Raw genomic sequence first — 16180 nt, forward strand, 5'->3', positions numbered from 1 at the left:
TGCAATGAAATGATAAGTTATTTCTTGCCACAAATGGAGGTTGTGGACAGGTTATGACGGTAATAATCTCTCCGTGCGGACAGCGCCCCTCGTTCTTTACTGTCTGCAGCCTAAATTCTCCAGTAATAGAATGGACCTTTAAATACTTTGTGGTCAAGGTAGTCATCACCGGGCCAAGGACCCGGAGGTCTCGATCTACTGAATGTCTTCTGAGGACTGTAGCGAATGCATTGGAACAGACCCTCAGACCTGGAGGAGATTTCGAAGGGTCTTCAGACTCTGGATGTATATAAAAATGTTTACATTCACTGATTGCAAGCAGAGACCTTAAAAATAGTGAGCATGAAAAGTATAGTGTGTGTTAGAAAGCCACAGAGCATTTCATTATGTAATGATTATAGAGGATCCGACCTCTGTCCTTACTTGTATGCTCCATATTCTTCTGGAGCAGCTCTTCTCAAAACTCTGCATTGTGACATTCCTCTGTTATTCCCCCTGGAAATGTAGAAATCAATTGACAACAGCGTTACCATTTCTCTTGTTAAAGGTGGGTGCTCTTAGACCGTCTGGTTGGACACGGTCAGTGCGTGTAGGAGCACCCCTGATAACACCCGGTTGTCAGTCTATCCATACATTTCCAGGGGTAAGAAAAGAGACTCCAGAACAGTTATTTCACTAAAAGTGTATAATGTCAGGAGAGAAAGGGGTATTCCAGTAATGTCAAGTTATCCCCCATCCCACAGGACCCTCTGAAATGAATGGAACTGCAGGACGCTTTTCTGCTCCATTTATCCTTATGGGACCAACGAAGATGGTAAAGTACAGCGCTCCGCTACATAGCGATGAATGGAACCATAGTGCACATGTGGATCTGCAGCTCTGTACATTTCGGGGGGTATGTGGGGTATGGGGTCCCTATTCTTGTCATTGGTGGGGGTCCCAGCAGTAGGGTTTTCAAGGGATTTTCCTGCACTTATATACTGATATCCTGGGGGTTGATCATAAATATCTGATTGATGAGGGTCCGACTTGTGGTAACGCTGTTGAAAGGGGCCGTGGCCCTCACTGAGTGCTTCATCCTTGACTGGAGTGTCACGTCCATCGGTCACCAGGCACGGCCACTGCACAATGTACGGCGCTGTACTTAGTATACTATGAAGAGGCTGCAGCGCTTGTCTGAGTGCCGCGCCACTCTCAAACAGCTGTTCAGGCGAGATGCCGGAAATCGTCCCCCACCAATATAATATCGATGAGGAAATATATAATTCCCTGTCTGTCAGATATTTATTGTGCATCAGACATGTCTGATAGGTGTGAGCCCTTTTGTATCTCTAGAGCAGGGGTCCCCCGGCCCCGTTCCCCTGACCATGTCATGCAGGCTGTGAGCGGTGGCAAAGCGGAGCACGTCCGTGTCTGTATCGCTGGCAGCAGGGAGCAATCTGCTACAACTCACAGCATCCTCTGACGGTATACAGTAGTTTCATAACAGCTGCAGAGTCAGTGGTGGCAGGTCACTGTGTTACGGGGGTGACGAGTAACTGAGAGCAGAAGTGCGAAGCGCACAGTGGTGAAGCTATAGGGGGTGGCAGATTCACATGGGGCTGGGGCTTGAGTGGGCCAATAGGTCTTTTGCCGGCGGGGGGAGGATTATTATTGCAGCCTTGATGCTCTCCACACGCACAGGGATCTTCCAGAGTTGAAAACGAACCCAGGTGTTGGCCCGCAGGCTTTATTCTCACTTGGCTGTTGGTTTTATGTGGGTTTTTCAAATAAGACGGTAATCCGAAATCCCTCACTTCATCCCGACTAGAGATGAGCGAATTTCCGCTTATGAAATTCGTTCACACTTCGTTTGTTGGTAAAAGGTGAATTGCGTTATGGATTCCGTTACCACGGACCATAACGCAATTCTATGACGGAATGCATAACGGAATTCACCTTTTACCCACAAATGAAGTGTGAACGAATTTCTAAATATGAAATTCACTCCTCTCTAATCCTGACTTCCATTTTTCTTAGATAGCAGTCGGCTCGCTCGGCTAGCCCCCATCAAACACCTTAAGAGTTCGGTAATTTTGGTCACATGACAGCGTTTGTGCCCAAAGATCACAGCGTATTGGTTCTAGAACAGAAACGAACAGGGTCGCAGTGTGACTCGCATATATACCGCGATCCCAGAATCCCCCAAAAATCCAGCACTGTGCGAGTTGCATGGTGACTGTGACGGACCCCTAGTACTCAGGAAGAGTATGTCCGCCTCTGTATTCTTCCTTACTCGGGAGATATTGCAAACCGCTGATCTGTAGCTCCCAGTTTCCCCAGTCACTGGTCAAGGCTCAGTGTAGGTGAAACAAAATCTGCTTTATTGAGCAGCTGCACAAACTTATATACAGAAAGTGATCAGATGAAACTGTAATCCCATCACATCCCCCTTCCCCTCCCTAGACATTCTATCTGCACCGCACCACAGGGGTCCACGAAGCTGGGGGTGCTGACAGTCTTTTGATAACAAGTTACACAGTATAACACAATTACTCATATCCAACACTAATACACATTTAACTCAAACTGATGACCATTCATCTGAAGTGTAACGTCATACTGAACTTCTGCGGAACAGCACATATTTAGGGTTGACCGAGAGAATATTCTGATGGAGGCAGAACAGAAATTTAAATAAATATAATGAAATCCACAGACTCGGCTGCTGCAGTGTAGTCAGCGTAGTCGGCTCCGCCCCCTCACAGCTGGTACATGGCATGATTTGCAAATTGCATGTTTGGATGAAGCCAAAACCAAGAGTGAATCCTAACTACAGGAGAGCATAATGGAAAGATTTATTATTTTAATTTTTTTTCATCCAATCCTGATTTTTGTCTACAAAATACTGATGTGAAGTGCTGACCCACTCTGCAGTATGTGAACGACAACTTAGTGGGTGAGAACAGTAGTCAGGCTGGTATCTGGTTTTCTCAGTTGGCGGTGGGTGTGTCCCTGCACGGTCTACTACTACTATGTGCAAGGATACGCCCCAACCAGTAACACCCAGATGTACATTTATTTATAATCTTCTTTCTAATAGAGAAATTCTCACAATATGAGGTTATAAGAATAGATGCTCCAGAGCTGTCATTTCACGTGGCGTGCAGTCGGTTACTTGAACAGACGCGCCAGGAGAGGCGAGTTCTCCTCTTTAATTAAGTGAATTTTCCCTTTAAGCAGTTGCCACTAGGCTGAATCTTTGAATTGAAATGGAAGCTGTGATGTATAGACGGAGCAGTAGGAATTCCTGTCCAGAAATGCTTTCATCTCCAGTCCCTGCTTGTTTTGCCATTGAAGCGAGAGACGCGGCTGATGAATTCCATGAAGCCAGGACGGGGAGGCCGAATTATTCTCTGTAAAGTACACAGGCCGTCTGCAAGTGCAGGAAATTGATTTATATGGAGTGTGGCGGGACATTGACTTACGGTAATTACTGCTAAGTAAACCCAGCTCCGGACTGAGACTTTATTCAGTGTTGGCCTGATCTGCGTTTCCTCCAGCCTGTACAAAATTCATAACCAATCTCCGAATGTGTGTGAACGTCCGAGTAACTAATGATATACTCGTACTACAACTAGCAACACAAGAGGGACAGTAATAATAAAAAATAAAACTTACGGTAACTTTTATTTTTAGCGTATCTAAAAAATAGACAAAAGGCACAATAAATAAAAAAAATAGGAACACTTACCGGTATGTTGATAATTCATTTAGCCCTTGAATATTGGTCTGGTTGGGGGGATGCCGATCACTGGGGAGGTGGGATGATGCAATATACAGTCCTGATCAAAAGTTTAAGACCACTTGAAAAATGGCAAAAAAAATCATATTTTACATTGTTGGATCTTAACAAGGTTCCAAGTAGAGCTTCACCATGCAACAAGAAGAAATGGGAGGGAGACAAAAAAATTTTTGAGCATTCAATTAATTGAAAATAATGATTAAACTGAAACTGGCTGTTTTTCAGCTGATCAAAAGTTTAGGACCAAATGCCTTTAAAAGGCCAAATCTGTGCAAAGATGTGGAAACGGCGTCAAACGGCCGCTGGCTATGTCCAGATGTTGCAGAGAGCATTCCTCATGACTGAGGGCCCTCGTCTGTGGGGTAACAGGACAACGCTACAGTACACAATGCCCGCAGGACAAGGGACTTCTTCCAGGAGAATAACATCACTCTTTTGGCCCACCCTGCGGGTTCCCCTGATCCAAATCCAATTGAGAACCTTTGGGGATGGATGGCAAGGGAAGTTTACAACAATGGACAACAGTTCCAGACAGTAGATGGCCTTCGTGCGGCCGTCTTCACCGCTTGGAGAAATGTTCCCACTCACCTCATGGAAACGCTTGCATCAAGCATGCCGAAACAATAACGGCGGAGCTACTCATTACTGAGGTCATGTTTGGTAGTTGGATTTCTGTTTTTTGGAGGTGTGGTCCTAAACTTTTGATCAGCCTGTTTCAGTTTATTCGTTGTTTTCATTAAATTGAATGCTCAAAAAATGTTTTGTCTCCCTCCCATCTCTTCCTGCTGCATGTTGAAGCTCTACTTGGAACCTTGTTAAGATCCAGCCGTGCTAAATAGGATTTTTTGCCATTTTTCAAGTGGTCTTAGACTTGTTTGATCAGGACTGTATAAATCCTGTCTCTACCTAGTGCCGTCAGATCTATTATGCCCTAATAACCCCCTAAATACGAAGTCATCGCCCGTCCGGAACCTTGCCCTAAGAAAACCCTGTGGGGGGAGTGAACAGCCAGCCAATATCTGTCAGTACCCTCCCTAATCCAAACAACAACAAAAAAATGTCTGAGAAAAAAAAAAAATAATGTTTCAACGCGTTTCGCCTTCATGGGTTCCCCGAGACTGATCAGGGAGCGAGGGGCTAAGATTGAAAAAAATATGTATAATAGAAATTAGCAAGAAAGGTGAGTAGTGATCACCACAGTTGCGGTCCGGTGTCACTCAGGTGTAGATCGCCTGCTACCTCTAAGTACAGCATGTATGGCAGTATGACTTGCTCACATGTGTCTATCAGCCGTGTATAATGTGATGGAAAAATAAATCCAGCCAGCAAAGGAGGCAATATGGAGAATCACAATACATTAGGAAGTGCCTTGTATTAACTTTCTCTACATGATAAATGCAATTTGCTGAAGTGAGACGACCCCTTTAATGATCATGAGTTAAAAAGAAATATAAAATGTACATTAAATGAATTAATGCATTTTTCACAAAAAATTCTGTTAAATCAAGTTGATCAGCATCAGTGCTGAATGTCACCCATGGGTGCACCATTATAGCACCCACATTAAATACAATCCAGCTTTGTAGTTTTATAGTGATACAGGGCATAAAGGATGACATCAAGTAGCAGACATATGGGTTACCACCCAGCTTTCCCAGATACAGATATAACGTAGAAATGGCAGAAGAAATGTTCTTGGGCTTAGATTTTTTACAACTGGAGATTTCCTGACTTTGGGATGGAGATGGAGCTTATTATGACTGGTATATCGCAGCGTCTGGCATATAAATATTATTATTTTTAGATGACATTGGCATAGATTACACAGCCGGATGATGTCTAGATATTCGGTATCATGTTGTCAGGGTGAATTTTACTCACAAAGGGAGTTTAACCCAACAATTCATTCTTCACGTCCTTCCTTCTGCCATGATAAGCTTAAGTGCATGAGTCCCATCCATGGAAGAGGTTCCCAGCCGAAGTTACCACCGGTTTTGTCGTTTGTCATAATTCATGCTCGAGGAGTCCTGAGATTTATTTGCTGAGAAAGGTAGTTCACTTTTCTGCCCCTGCCTCCCTCCTGACTTCTGTTAAAATATGAAATGAGAATAGTTAATTTATGATGTCTAGGAAGGAAAATCGGAAAGGTCTGGAGTCGTCAGACTGATTTATGTCTCTATTGTGGGCCGTATGACAATTGGGGGGAGAGTTATGGAGTGTTTACAGCATGTTGGAAAGTAGCTCTCCTCCTAGTGGAAGAAATCAGTCTCTCTGCTGCCACCTACAGGTGGTGGTGGAAAATCTCTTTATTGGCCTGATTCTGAGAAAAGAGAAGGTTCTGACCTTTTATGCAGCAGCACATGGAGTGTCCAGGCAGATGTCTCCTCATGCGTTGTCCATGATCCGTCCCAAATAAACTACATGTATGATGGTGAAGTAGTCTCAGAACTGGGATGTGGTGTATCTTTTTACATTGCCCAATTGATTGTGATCTTACTGCCTGTGGCAGTTCAGTGCGAACACTTGAGATCTCCGTTCTTCCCTCCTGTAATGTCTTCCAGGTGTCGAAATTCCTCATGAGAAACTGGCCGTTGTTGCAGGAGGCTAGCCTCCAAGTGTAAGGTTTCTGGACATGGCTATTCTGCAGCGTTTGTAAAGTTCTTATAAAAAGGTTTTCTCTAATTGTGGGTTGTGCAACCAGTGCCAGTGAGCTGCTGCCCAAGGTAAAGAAAACCATAGGATACATGATGTTCTGGTAAGGCCTCAGACGCCCAACCATATTTTTTTGACCCATTCATTTCCATGGAGCCAGGCACACATTCATATTTTTTGCAGATCCGTGTGTAGTGTTGAGCGAACTTGTGTTTTTAAGTTCAGCGTCTAAAGTTCGGGTTATTGAAGTATCCCGTTATGGATTCCGCTACCGCGGACCGTAACGGAATTTAGAATCCATAACGGGATACTTGGATAACCTGAACCCGAACTTTAGACGCCGAACTTAAAACACAAGTTCGCTCAACACTATCCGTGTGACCATTCTGCAAATTATAGAATGTGTCCTTTTCTGGTCCATTTTGCAGACGAGAAGAGCCATTTCTATTGATGGGAGAGAGGAAAATGTGGAGTGCACACAGAAGGTGTCCGCATTTTGTGTCTCCGTGGTGCAGACACAGGCGTGTGCGTGAAGCCTAAATCTTATAGTATGAAAAATGGCCTTTTACCTCATTGAAAGACGTTTTACAGGTTATGTGCGGTTCATGCTGCGGATGGGATTTATTCTGCCGGACCCTGTGTGTTTGCAAAAAAAACTAAAAACAATAACAATCTGATAAGAAACAAAACAAAAAAACCCATAAAGTATAAGCTGGACGTAACGGAGCTTGACGCTTCTTTGTTTGCTCAGATTACTGCTGTCTAGCTTTGAATGCACTGCCGTCCAGTGTGCTGCAGGTGGCGCTACTTCATCTACTTCTGTCATTACACGTCCACCAAGTATTCTTTATAAACTCCTGGCTGAATAGGGAATAAATGTCTGTGAAATGTAATTGCAAATCGCAGTCCGCTTCCTCCCTTCGCCGCTCTCTGCCATTATCGTCCGCGGTTAGCTTGGAGTGATTAGACCTCCAGAGTCAGGGGGAGTGTTTGCTGTGCACAATGTGTAAGATACTTTGCATGCATGCATTGTTTGGCTAATATCTGTTCACTATCCGTGGTGCTTGCCAGGCTGAGCTGTCATATAAATGCAGATATTTCATTTCCTTCAAGTGGAAAAGAGCAAATATTTGCATTGTAGAAGTATCAGGCGGGTTCTGAATCATAAGACGGCTCGCTTCTGCAGAGGATGGATTTATACTGCAGCTATTGCCGGAGGGGTATCCGCCGTAATGCTTCCAGTATTACCTCCACGGCCTCCATTCGTAGTCACTTTTACTTGGTGCACAAATGGAAATGAATTTGTAGAGGCTGCAATAAGCGGTCCTGCCCTGCAGCCGCTGCGTTCTATATAGGAAGCATTGTTACCGCACTTGTCACACGTTTTATGGCAGAACCTATGGCCTGCAGTTGTGCTTGGCATCATTATAGATATCGTCTACATCTAGTCTTGACTAAGTTTTCCAAACACTTTATTTGGAAACAGCAATGATCTTCTGCCAGCTCCAACTTTCGATGCCGTGCTACTCCCTGCTGGTTCAGTGTCTGCACAGTAAAGAGATGTAGAAAATGTTGCATCTCTAGAATGCAGTACTTCAGAGATTGTGGGCTGACGGGTTGGCAGGATTCTTACTCTGTGATCATTAGTCAAGTTGATATAGTCTTTTTATTTTTTCTTCTTCTTTTTCTCGGCAGGAAATGTCATTTTTTCCATAATGCTTTACAGACAGAATTTGCATTTCAATACATTTCAGGTGTATCTGAATCACCTAGGAGGCTGGCACTGCACACGGATTCTTGCTCCATGATATTTTCTAATCCTCCTTTTTGGAAAAGCTTCATGATGCAATATATGTCCATATTGTGGCATCATGATACACAAGTCTGTGTGCGTTCCCAGCTCAGGTCCTTGGTCACAGCTAAGGAGGGTCTGAACGCAGGGTTAGCAGCACTACAAGTGAGATAACATCTGTGACAACCATAGGAATACATTGACCTGTGCAACAAAGTATCAAGGTGAAGATAAATCGCATCAAAAGAAGTGCAGTGGTTGCCGGTATTTCACATAAAAAAATGCTGCATAAATCGACTTCCAGTTACCTAGAGATTATAATTTCTAAATTGGTTTGTCCGTATCTAGGTGATGCTTCCTGCTGTTTAGTTCCTCGTTTTTTGCGCCTTAGCAGCTTCTAGAGATGAGCGATTTGGAGCGCTTTGTAATTAATTACTTCGTCACTAAGCGCATTTCTTTGTATGTTGCGGGCGCAATGACAGGGAACTGTGATTGTGCCCCCCCGTCATTGAACCCCTCATGCGTGTTCATCGCTGATTGCGGCACCATTGAGGCCTTTCAGGGATTAATCGTGTGAAAGTACCCTTACACCAGGCACTCTCTAGTCATCTGATGTAGGAAAACCAAGGCTAGTTTCATATTTGCGGCAGGCTGTTCCAGCAGAAACCAGCCTGCAGGAGCTCCTGGATCCGGCTTTGTGTCTGGCATCATAGTCAATTGGGCCGCTGGGCAATGCCGGATCCAGAGAGCTCCGAACAGCCTGCCGGAACTCGTACTGCGAATGTGAAACCAGCCTAACCATAACCCTGTGCATCATAGATGCAACCAGCAGAATTGTGAATGCAGCTCTGGAGCGTAAGGGTATGTTCACAGACGGTCCATATTTCTGTGCCTAAAAATAAATTCCGTACATGTGAAGGAGGTTATTTCTGAATCACATTTATGGATTTCTGCCATTTCTGAAGGAAGCGTTCACAGAAATTTTAGCAACAAATCTGCTATGTGTGAATATTCCCTAAAAATTTTTTAAAAAAATGGCTGGAAAATCATAAGCGGCAGGTATAATTGATTCTGCGTGCTGCCCGTAGTTTACTGCCGGCTGTTATATCCGCCCTGCACCATAAAGCTGCTTCTGCTCGATTCGAGGCTCAGAGCAGCAGAAGTCACTTTTATTTTCTGGGTCATTGATTTAGGAGGATCCCTCCGTCGGATCAGTTTGTGGCCGGGGGATGCATTTTGTTTGCGCTCCAGAATTGCTTTTCTCGCTTTCTACATTATTAAGCGGAGCTGCCAGGCACACACTCATTTCTTCGTCCTCGGCCAACTTTCCAGCTTGTATTTTATAGAAGCACAAAGCCTTTTATAAGGTATAAATCTGCTTAGTCATGAAAGAAAATAGAAGTCTCTGTGTTATAGACCTAATTTTTGTCCTCAATGGTTACCTAAATCACGCCACCAGTAGGGCCCGATACATAGAGGAAAGGTGTTTAAACAAATAACCTCCCCTAAAAACATAATCTTTAATAAACCCAATTAATACCACAATTTTTAAATTAAGATTAAAACTTTAATTGGGATTCTGTAAGATATATGTACTCCTGCTTCACTCGGGGATCTCGCCCTGTTCTGTCCTTACCTAAAGCGGAATAGCCGCCCTGATGAGAGCGATCCCACGACCTTCAAATCTCTCCCTACAAACTCTAACCTAGCGAGGAAAAAGTAAAAATACGTCAATCACTAACAGAAACCCGGAATAGGCAGAGCGCACAATCGTAAATATATAGTCTTACACCAGATTTTCTCTAGATATCACACATAGGAAGCTCTAGTGCGCAATTTAAGCGGCGTCTCTCTAAGAAGATCTGTCCTATGAGCAAATCACAAACCCAATACCGTATGCTGAAAATGAATGCTCTCTTAATTATCATTAGTGCATCTAATCTGTATACTCTGTGGTATTGGGAGTTGAGGGGTTAAGGGAGGTAACGTATCCTTTATCTGTTTTTTTTACCTCAACTGTGATCATGGCATCTAAAAGCTAAAAAACCTTCTTATTTCTGCGGCCAATGAGGAGGCCGGTAATTGGTTTCAATACGCTGGGTCTCTCTGAAGAGACCCAGGGTATTGGAGCTGCAACATAAGAAATTAGCTATTCTAGTATAATTATGGATCTATATGAAACATAATGGTACAGAATTAAAAAAAATATACGTTTTGGAGTCTCAAACGTGAGCTACAAAACAATAAAAAAAGTAAAATAAATTGTAAAATAAATTTAAATAATTTAAAAAATATATATAAAAATGTTAATCACCCGCATTTCCATAGAATAAAAAAATACATAAATAACAAAAAATATAAAATCATGGGCATCACTGCTTCCAGACAAGCCCATACTATGAAAATATAAAAATATGTCTCCAGTGCGGCGAATGGCGTAACAGAAAACGGGGTCAAAATGGACGATTCTCAATTTATTTTTTTATTGCTTCTCTTACCCCGAAAAAATGTAATAAAATGTAATCAAAAAGTCACACACTCCAAAATCACAGACACTCCAGATCGTCCCACAAAAAAATTAACCCCTGACAAAGCTCAGTAGATATAGCTATAAGAAAAAAAAGTTATGGGGGTCAGAATATGGTGATGTGTAAATAAAAAAAAAATGTTTAATTTTTACACTATTTAGACATTAAAAAAACTATATATCTGTAGTATTGTTGTAATCGTACTGACCCAGAGAAGGAAGGGCACAGGTCAGTTTAGCCGCAAAGGGAACGCTGTAGGGACAAAACTTATAAAATGGTGGAGGAATTGTATATAATTTTTTTCTTCAATTCCACCCCATTTGGAATGTATTTCACGCTTCCCACTACATTGTATGCAATATTAAATGGTGACATTAGAAAGTACAACTTGCTGCGCCAAAAAATAACCCTTCATACAGCTATGTGTACGGAAAAAGAAAAGTTATGGCTCAAGGAAAATAGGGAAGAAAAATGAAAACGAAAATACATCCGCTATCCAAGGGGTTAAATTGTGCACTATGTGTGATATCTAGAGCAGATCTGGTGTAGGGCGCTATATCTACTATTGTGCTTGTGTTTTTAGGGGAGGATATTTGTTTGCTGTGATTTCTTCCCCCCCCCCCCCCCCCCCCATGGTTCCCTGAATGCAGCCCCTACAGTGTAAAGAATGGAGGTTTTCCTTCTAGTTGCCATGGCTGCATCTGCTAAACCTCAAAATACAAAGTGGTTTGTGTAAATAAATATGTGTAGTACAGGCAAAAAGAGAAATTGTATTTACACACAAGACATAGCCATGACAACCAGAAAGTAAACCTCCATTCTTTACACTGCTGGCTGTATCCAAACAACTTTTAAATTGTCTGTCTTCCAGAATAAGGAGAACTGTCTCTCTAGTGCCGCCTGTAGGTAACTACCCTGCAAGTCAACATCTGACCTATAAAGGAGCCTTACAGCGATTGCAGACCCCTCACCTGGGGACCTTCTCTACGGACCCCCTGAGCATGTGGTAATTATACTTACCTTATAGCCACGGCTGGGTTCTGGCTCCATCGCTGCTCTGCAGTTCCCGGGTATCCTTGCTTAAACGCCTGGTTTGACGCAGGTCACGTGAACACTACAGCCAATGATTGGCCTCAGTGGTGACATGCCACCCATGTATGATGTCACTAGGTCACGTGATGCATGGGTGACCGCTGCAGTGGTCATGTGAACACTACAGCCAATAATTTGGCCTCAGTGGTATGCTACCCATGTATGATGTCACTGGGTCACGTGATGCATGGGTGACCGCTACAGTCTGTAGAAAAAATCCCTTTGGGTGAACAATCCCTTTAAAGAATGATTAATGGGATGGACACGACTAATGCTGGATTCACATGTCCGTATTCTGGAGTCTGTATTCCAGATGTGTGTTCTGGCCCGACTGCGAGTTTAATGACCTGAACTCACTGCCTTGGTCCAGTGGTCATCCAGGGACACAACCAGAGTATGGACCTGTGTGACCAGCCTTACAGGGCTGCCCATAGGTGGCACTAGAGGGAGATTACTTCCTGTCTGGGTAGGAAGGACCTATAGAACTGTTCATCCTGATCTTCCTGCTTCATAAACAGAATACCAGACCTACAGTGAAGACTGACGCACGGACAGGGCAGCAGGAGAGGGAGACATAGTGGCACTGTAATGGCTCATGTCACTGCTTGTTCCTCGGCATCTTTTAGGAAACAACTGATTTAAATTCCTGTCGAGTCAAACACACAGACCAGAAAATTACATCTGACTGGCAGCAAAATAGCAGAACACGACGTGTGAAGTACGCGCCGTCTCGTGAAATCCTCCTCGCTGCCGCCGCTCTCCCTTTTATTGCTGTGAAAGATAAAGAGTGCATTTTGTGATTTTCTGATTTTACACATTTTTGTTGTCCAACCATTGGTCGTAACCTGTGCACAAATAAAAGTAATTAAAAAAACTTCCCTGTCCGAAGACCCGCTGTTTTTGCACTGCTGCCCCGTTCCTGCCCGCTTATATTGCCTGCCAAACTGGAAGTGGCCTGGTCCTGTGACCGCTGCAGTCAGTGACTGGCCTCAGTGGTCACATGTGCTAGAATGACACATGATTAGCATGTCAGTGACATGCTATTCCAACACGTGACTGCTGAGGTCACTGATTGGCCACAGTGGTCACATGACCAAGCTGCTTCCGGACTGGCAGGGACTGAAAGCTTCTGGGAACAGTGCAGCAGCAGTGGGCACAGGTTATGATCATTGGTTGTCTTATCCTAGGGCCAAACAAACCCTTTATATGTGCACTCTGGGTAGAACTGAAATGCTGCATTAGGTCTAGTGCCAAGCATAAATGTGGGCGGAGCATGACACAGGTATGGAATATACCATCCCATGTTGATTGGTGGAGATCCAACTTGCGGGAACCCACAATGATTCTCAGATTAAGGGCTTGTTCACATGGCGTATTTTCCACAATCCTTCAATGGGAAACCACGCTGACGTTCATACTGCTACGGATTATACCACTTGCATTTCAAAACAGCATCTAAAAGGCACATGTCCCTTCTGGGCGCTGTTTTCCGGCAGGTGTCCGCACATGGATTAGCCCCACTAAATGCAAAAGCGTGGCAGAAATGTGAGGGTCAAAAATCCGCCATGTGAAGTTGTGAACATATCCCTAAAGGGCTGCAGCACTAGTTCAACGTGGCAACGCTTCCCCTTTGCAGCCCGTGCTAACAGGGTTTGTGCTCTTCGTTCCTGGAATGGTGTGAGCTCCCAGGGTTTGGAGCACCACGTGGCAAATCCTATGTGATACTAATACCCCATTATGTCATCTGTGGAAATCTGAATCACGGCTGTGGAGGAAACATTTTACACCAGGGAATGTCACTTAGGATCTTCTTCAATCTACTATCCCTCTTTTATTTCAGCTCAGTTCAAAAGCGGAAACCTATGACCAAAGTCGTGTACAACCTGCTGTCCGAGCGCGACCTGAGGAAGAGGCTGAAGGAGGTCGGACTGCCCACTCAAGGGTCCAAGCAGCAGATGATTCGGCGGCACCAGGAGCTGGTGCTCATGTATAATGCACAGTGCGACTCATTGCATCCCAAATCAGGTACAGCCCTCAGTTATGTGCTCCGCTCCAATAACATGTGAACCCCAGACCTGCAGGGAATTGCACAGAATACTGAGCTCAGCCATTGTGTCTGCACCGGAACCCTATGTGCTTTGTATGGACGGGGAGCCCTGATAAATTGTATGCCACAGGTTCCCTGTGCAGGAGCTGATCGGACTCCATTCATGTTCTCCTAAATGAAATAAGTGATTATTGTTCAGTGCATTTAGCAAGATATTGGGATTTCTTTGGGGAAAATTAAGGGGAAAATTTACATTTCATGATTTCAAGGGGTTCCCCAGTACTGAAGTATAATAGGTAATCCTTTTAGATTTGCGGAGGTCTGACTCCTGTGTAGTGGCCCGGCCTGGTTACTGCAGTGCAGATCCTGTTCACTTCACCACTACATACAAGATGAAGCTGTGTAGTTCTGGTGCCTGTTTTCGGTGCTGGGACTATTGCAAACAATTGACAGGTCTGGGTGTCTGGAGTCTGGTTTCCCATTGATCTAATATGACCTGTCCTAAGGGTAGGTCATCAATACTTCAGTCCCAGAGAACCCCTTTAAAGGGATGTCCTCATGAAGACCTTATTAGGACACATAAACCTCAGATAGCGTTCCACTCTTGCGCTTTTAGATTGACCATATATTACATAGTAGACTCATGCATTCCAGCTTAATTGCCATATAAAACGACTTTTTCGCTATGTGGCAGGAGAAAACATCTCTTAGAAATATGTTGGGGCCAAGTCTTCTACCATCCCTTTAAATTTGTTGCATTTGGTGGTCATCTTCTTATTGGGGAGCAGTGCATTGTCGTAGCTCAGATGACAGAAGCATAATTAGTGCTAAACTGCGAGGTCGCACGTCTGACACCAAGGTCCAGATAAAGCCGCTGTCTGTTTCCGGGGGCGACCAGCAGAGGTTTGACTGGAGACAAATGCATCTCTTCACATCTGAGAAATCATTGCTTTACTGCATAATTCCATGGTTCGGTTATTTTTTTCATTCTCAGTCCCTCTTGTCTCAGTAAAATATTGAGGGGTCATTTATGAAGCTGAAATATGCCTATATTAGGCATATTGTAGGCGCAGATTGCGGCGCAACAGCTTGTTGCGCCACAATCTGCAACTTCTCCCCTCCAGGTCTAAAAAAAATAAGTGGATGAGGAAGGGGATTGGCCGGAAGGCTCGTCTCATTTACCGTTTTCTATTACTGTGTCAGGCATAGAAAAAGGTCTAAATGCAAGACAAATGAAGAGACCGGCGCCTGTACATAACTCCGGCGGATCCAGAGTTTCTGCAGAGTTTGACACACACACATCCTAGATTGCTTACTTTTCCATCCTCCTGGTGCCTGAACGGTGTCATCCTGCTGCTATCTCCAATACTGTGCCTGCTGTGCTCCCCAATGCCCACAACCGCTATACTGCAGAGATAATAGTGCCACACAATAGCCCCCCTCCAATAGCTCAGACTACCCTTAATAGTAATAGTACCCCAATAATAGAAATGCCCACCATATTCTGTCTCCCCTTCCCTCTACAATAATGCCCTCAATATATAATGTTTCCCCCTCTAGAATAATGCCCCGACATATGCCCCCATGCAGAATAAAGCCCCAAATATATAATGCTCCCTCTCTAGAATATTTCCCCCACTTATAATGCCACCAGATATAATGCCCCCCCAGAATAATTCCCCCATGTGTAATGTTCTCCTCCTGTAGAATAATGCCCCTACATATAATGCTCCCATCCCAGAATAATGCCCCACTGCCGCCACAGATAATGCTTTCCCCCTTTAGAATATTACCCCCACATATAATGCTCCCCCTCTAGAATAATGCCCCCATATATAATGTTCTCCTCCTGTAGAATAATGCCCCCATATATAATGCTCTCCTCCTGAAGAATAATGCCCCCATATATAATGTATAATAATATAGCCATATGTAATGCCCCATCCCCCCCCCCCCAGTTATTTCCCCCAGTAGTGCCATGGATATATATATATATATATATATATATATATATATTAAAAACAAAAAAAGAAACCCACATTATACTCGCCTGTGTCCATCTGCGATGCAGACAAAAGGTTTCTTCTTTCTTCAGATGATGTCATTGCAGACGCGTGCACAATTCTACTGCCACATAGGCTGCAGGCCTAGCAGCCTGGGGCCTATGGGGCTAAATGGTGGGGACGGAGCCTGAGGCTCCCATGCCCCACGGCACAATGTTGCCCCCCTGCCTCATGGCAGAAGTGGGTGCAACATAAAAAAGAATAGTGTGGTAATTAAGAAAC

The 16180-nt window shown here is 44.0% G+C and overlaps 1 protein-coding gene across 1 annotated transcript in view; it reads left to right on the plus strand.

Moving 5' to 3' along the window:
• Window positions 1-16180, plus strand: part of RAD18 (RAD18 E3 ubiquitin protein ligase) — a 241939-nt gene that overhangs the window by 70868 nt on the left and 154891 nt on the right. The window contains exon 7 of the mRNA XM_044301938.1: window positions 13689-13873. Coding sequence (XP_044157873.1) covers window positions 13689-13873 — 185 coding nt within the window. The remainder of the gene's footprint in view (window positions 1-13688; window positions 13874-16180) is intronic.

This window comes from Bufo gargarizans, chromosome 7 (genome assembly GCF_014858855.1).
Source record: "Bufo gargarizans isolate SCDJY-AF-19 chromosome 7, ASM1485885v1, whole genome shotgun sequence".
NCBI lineage: Eukaryota > Metazoa > Chordata > Amphibia > Anura > Bufonidae > Bufo > Bufo gargarizans.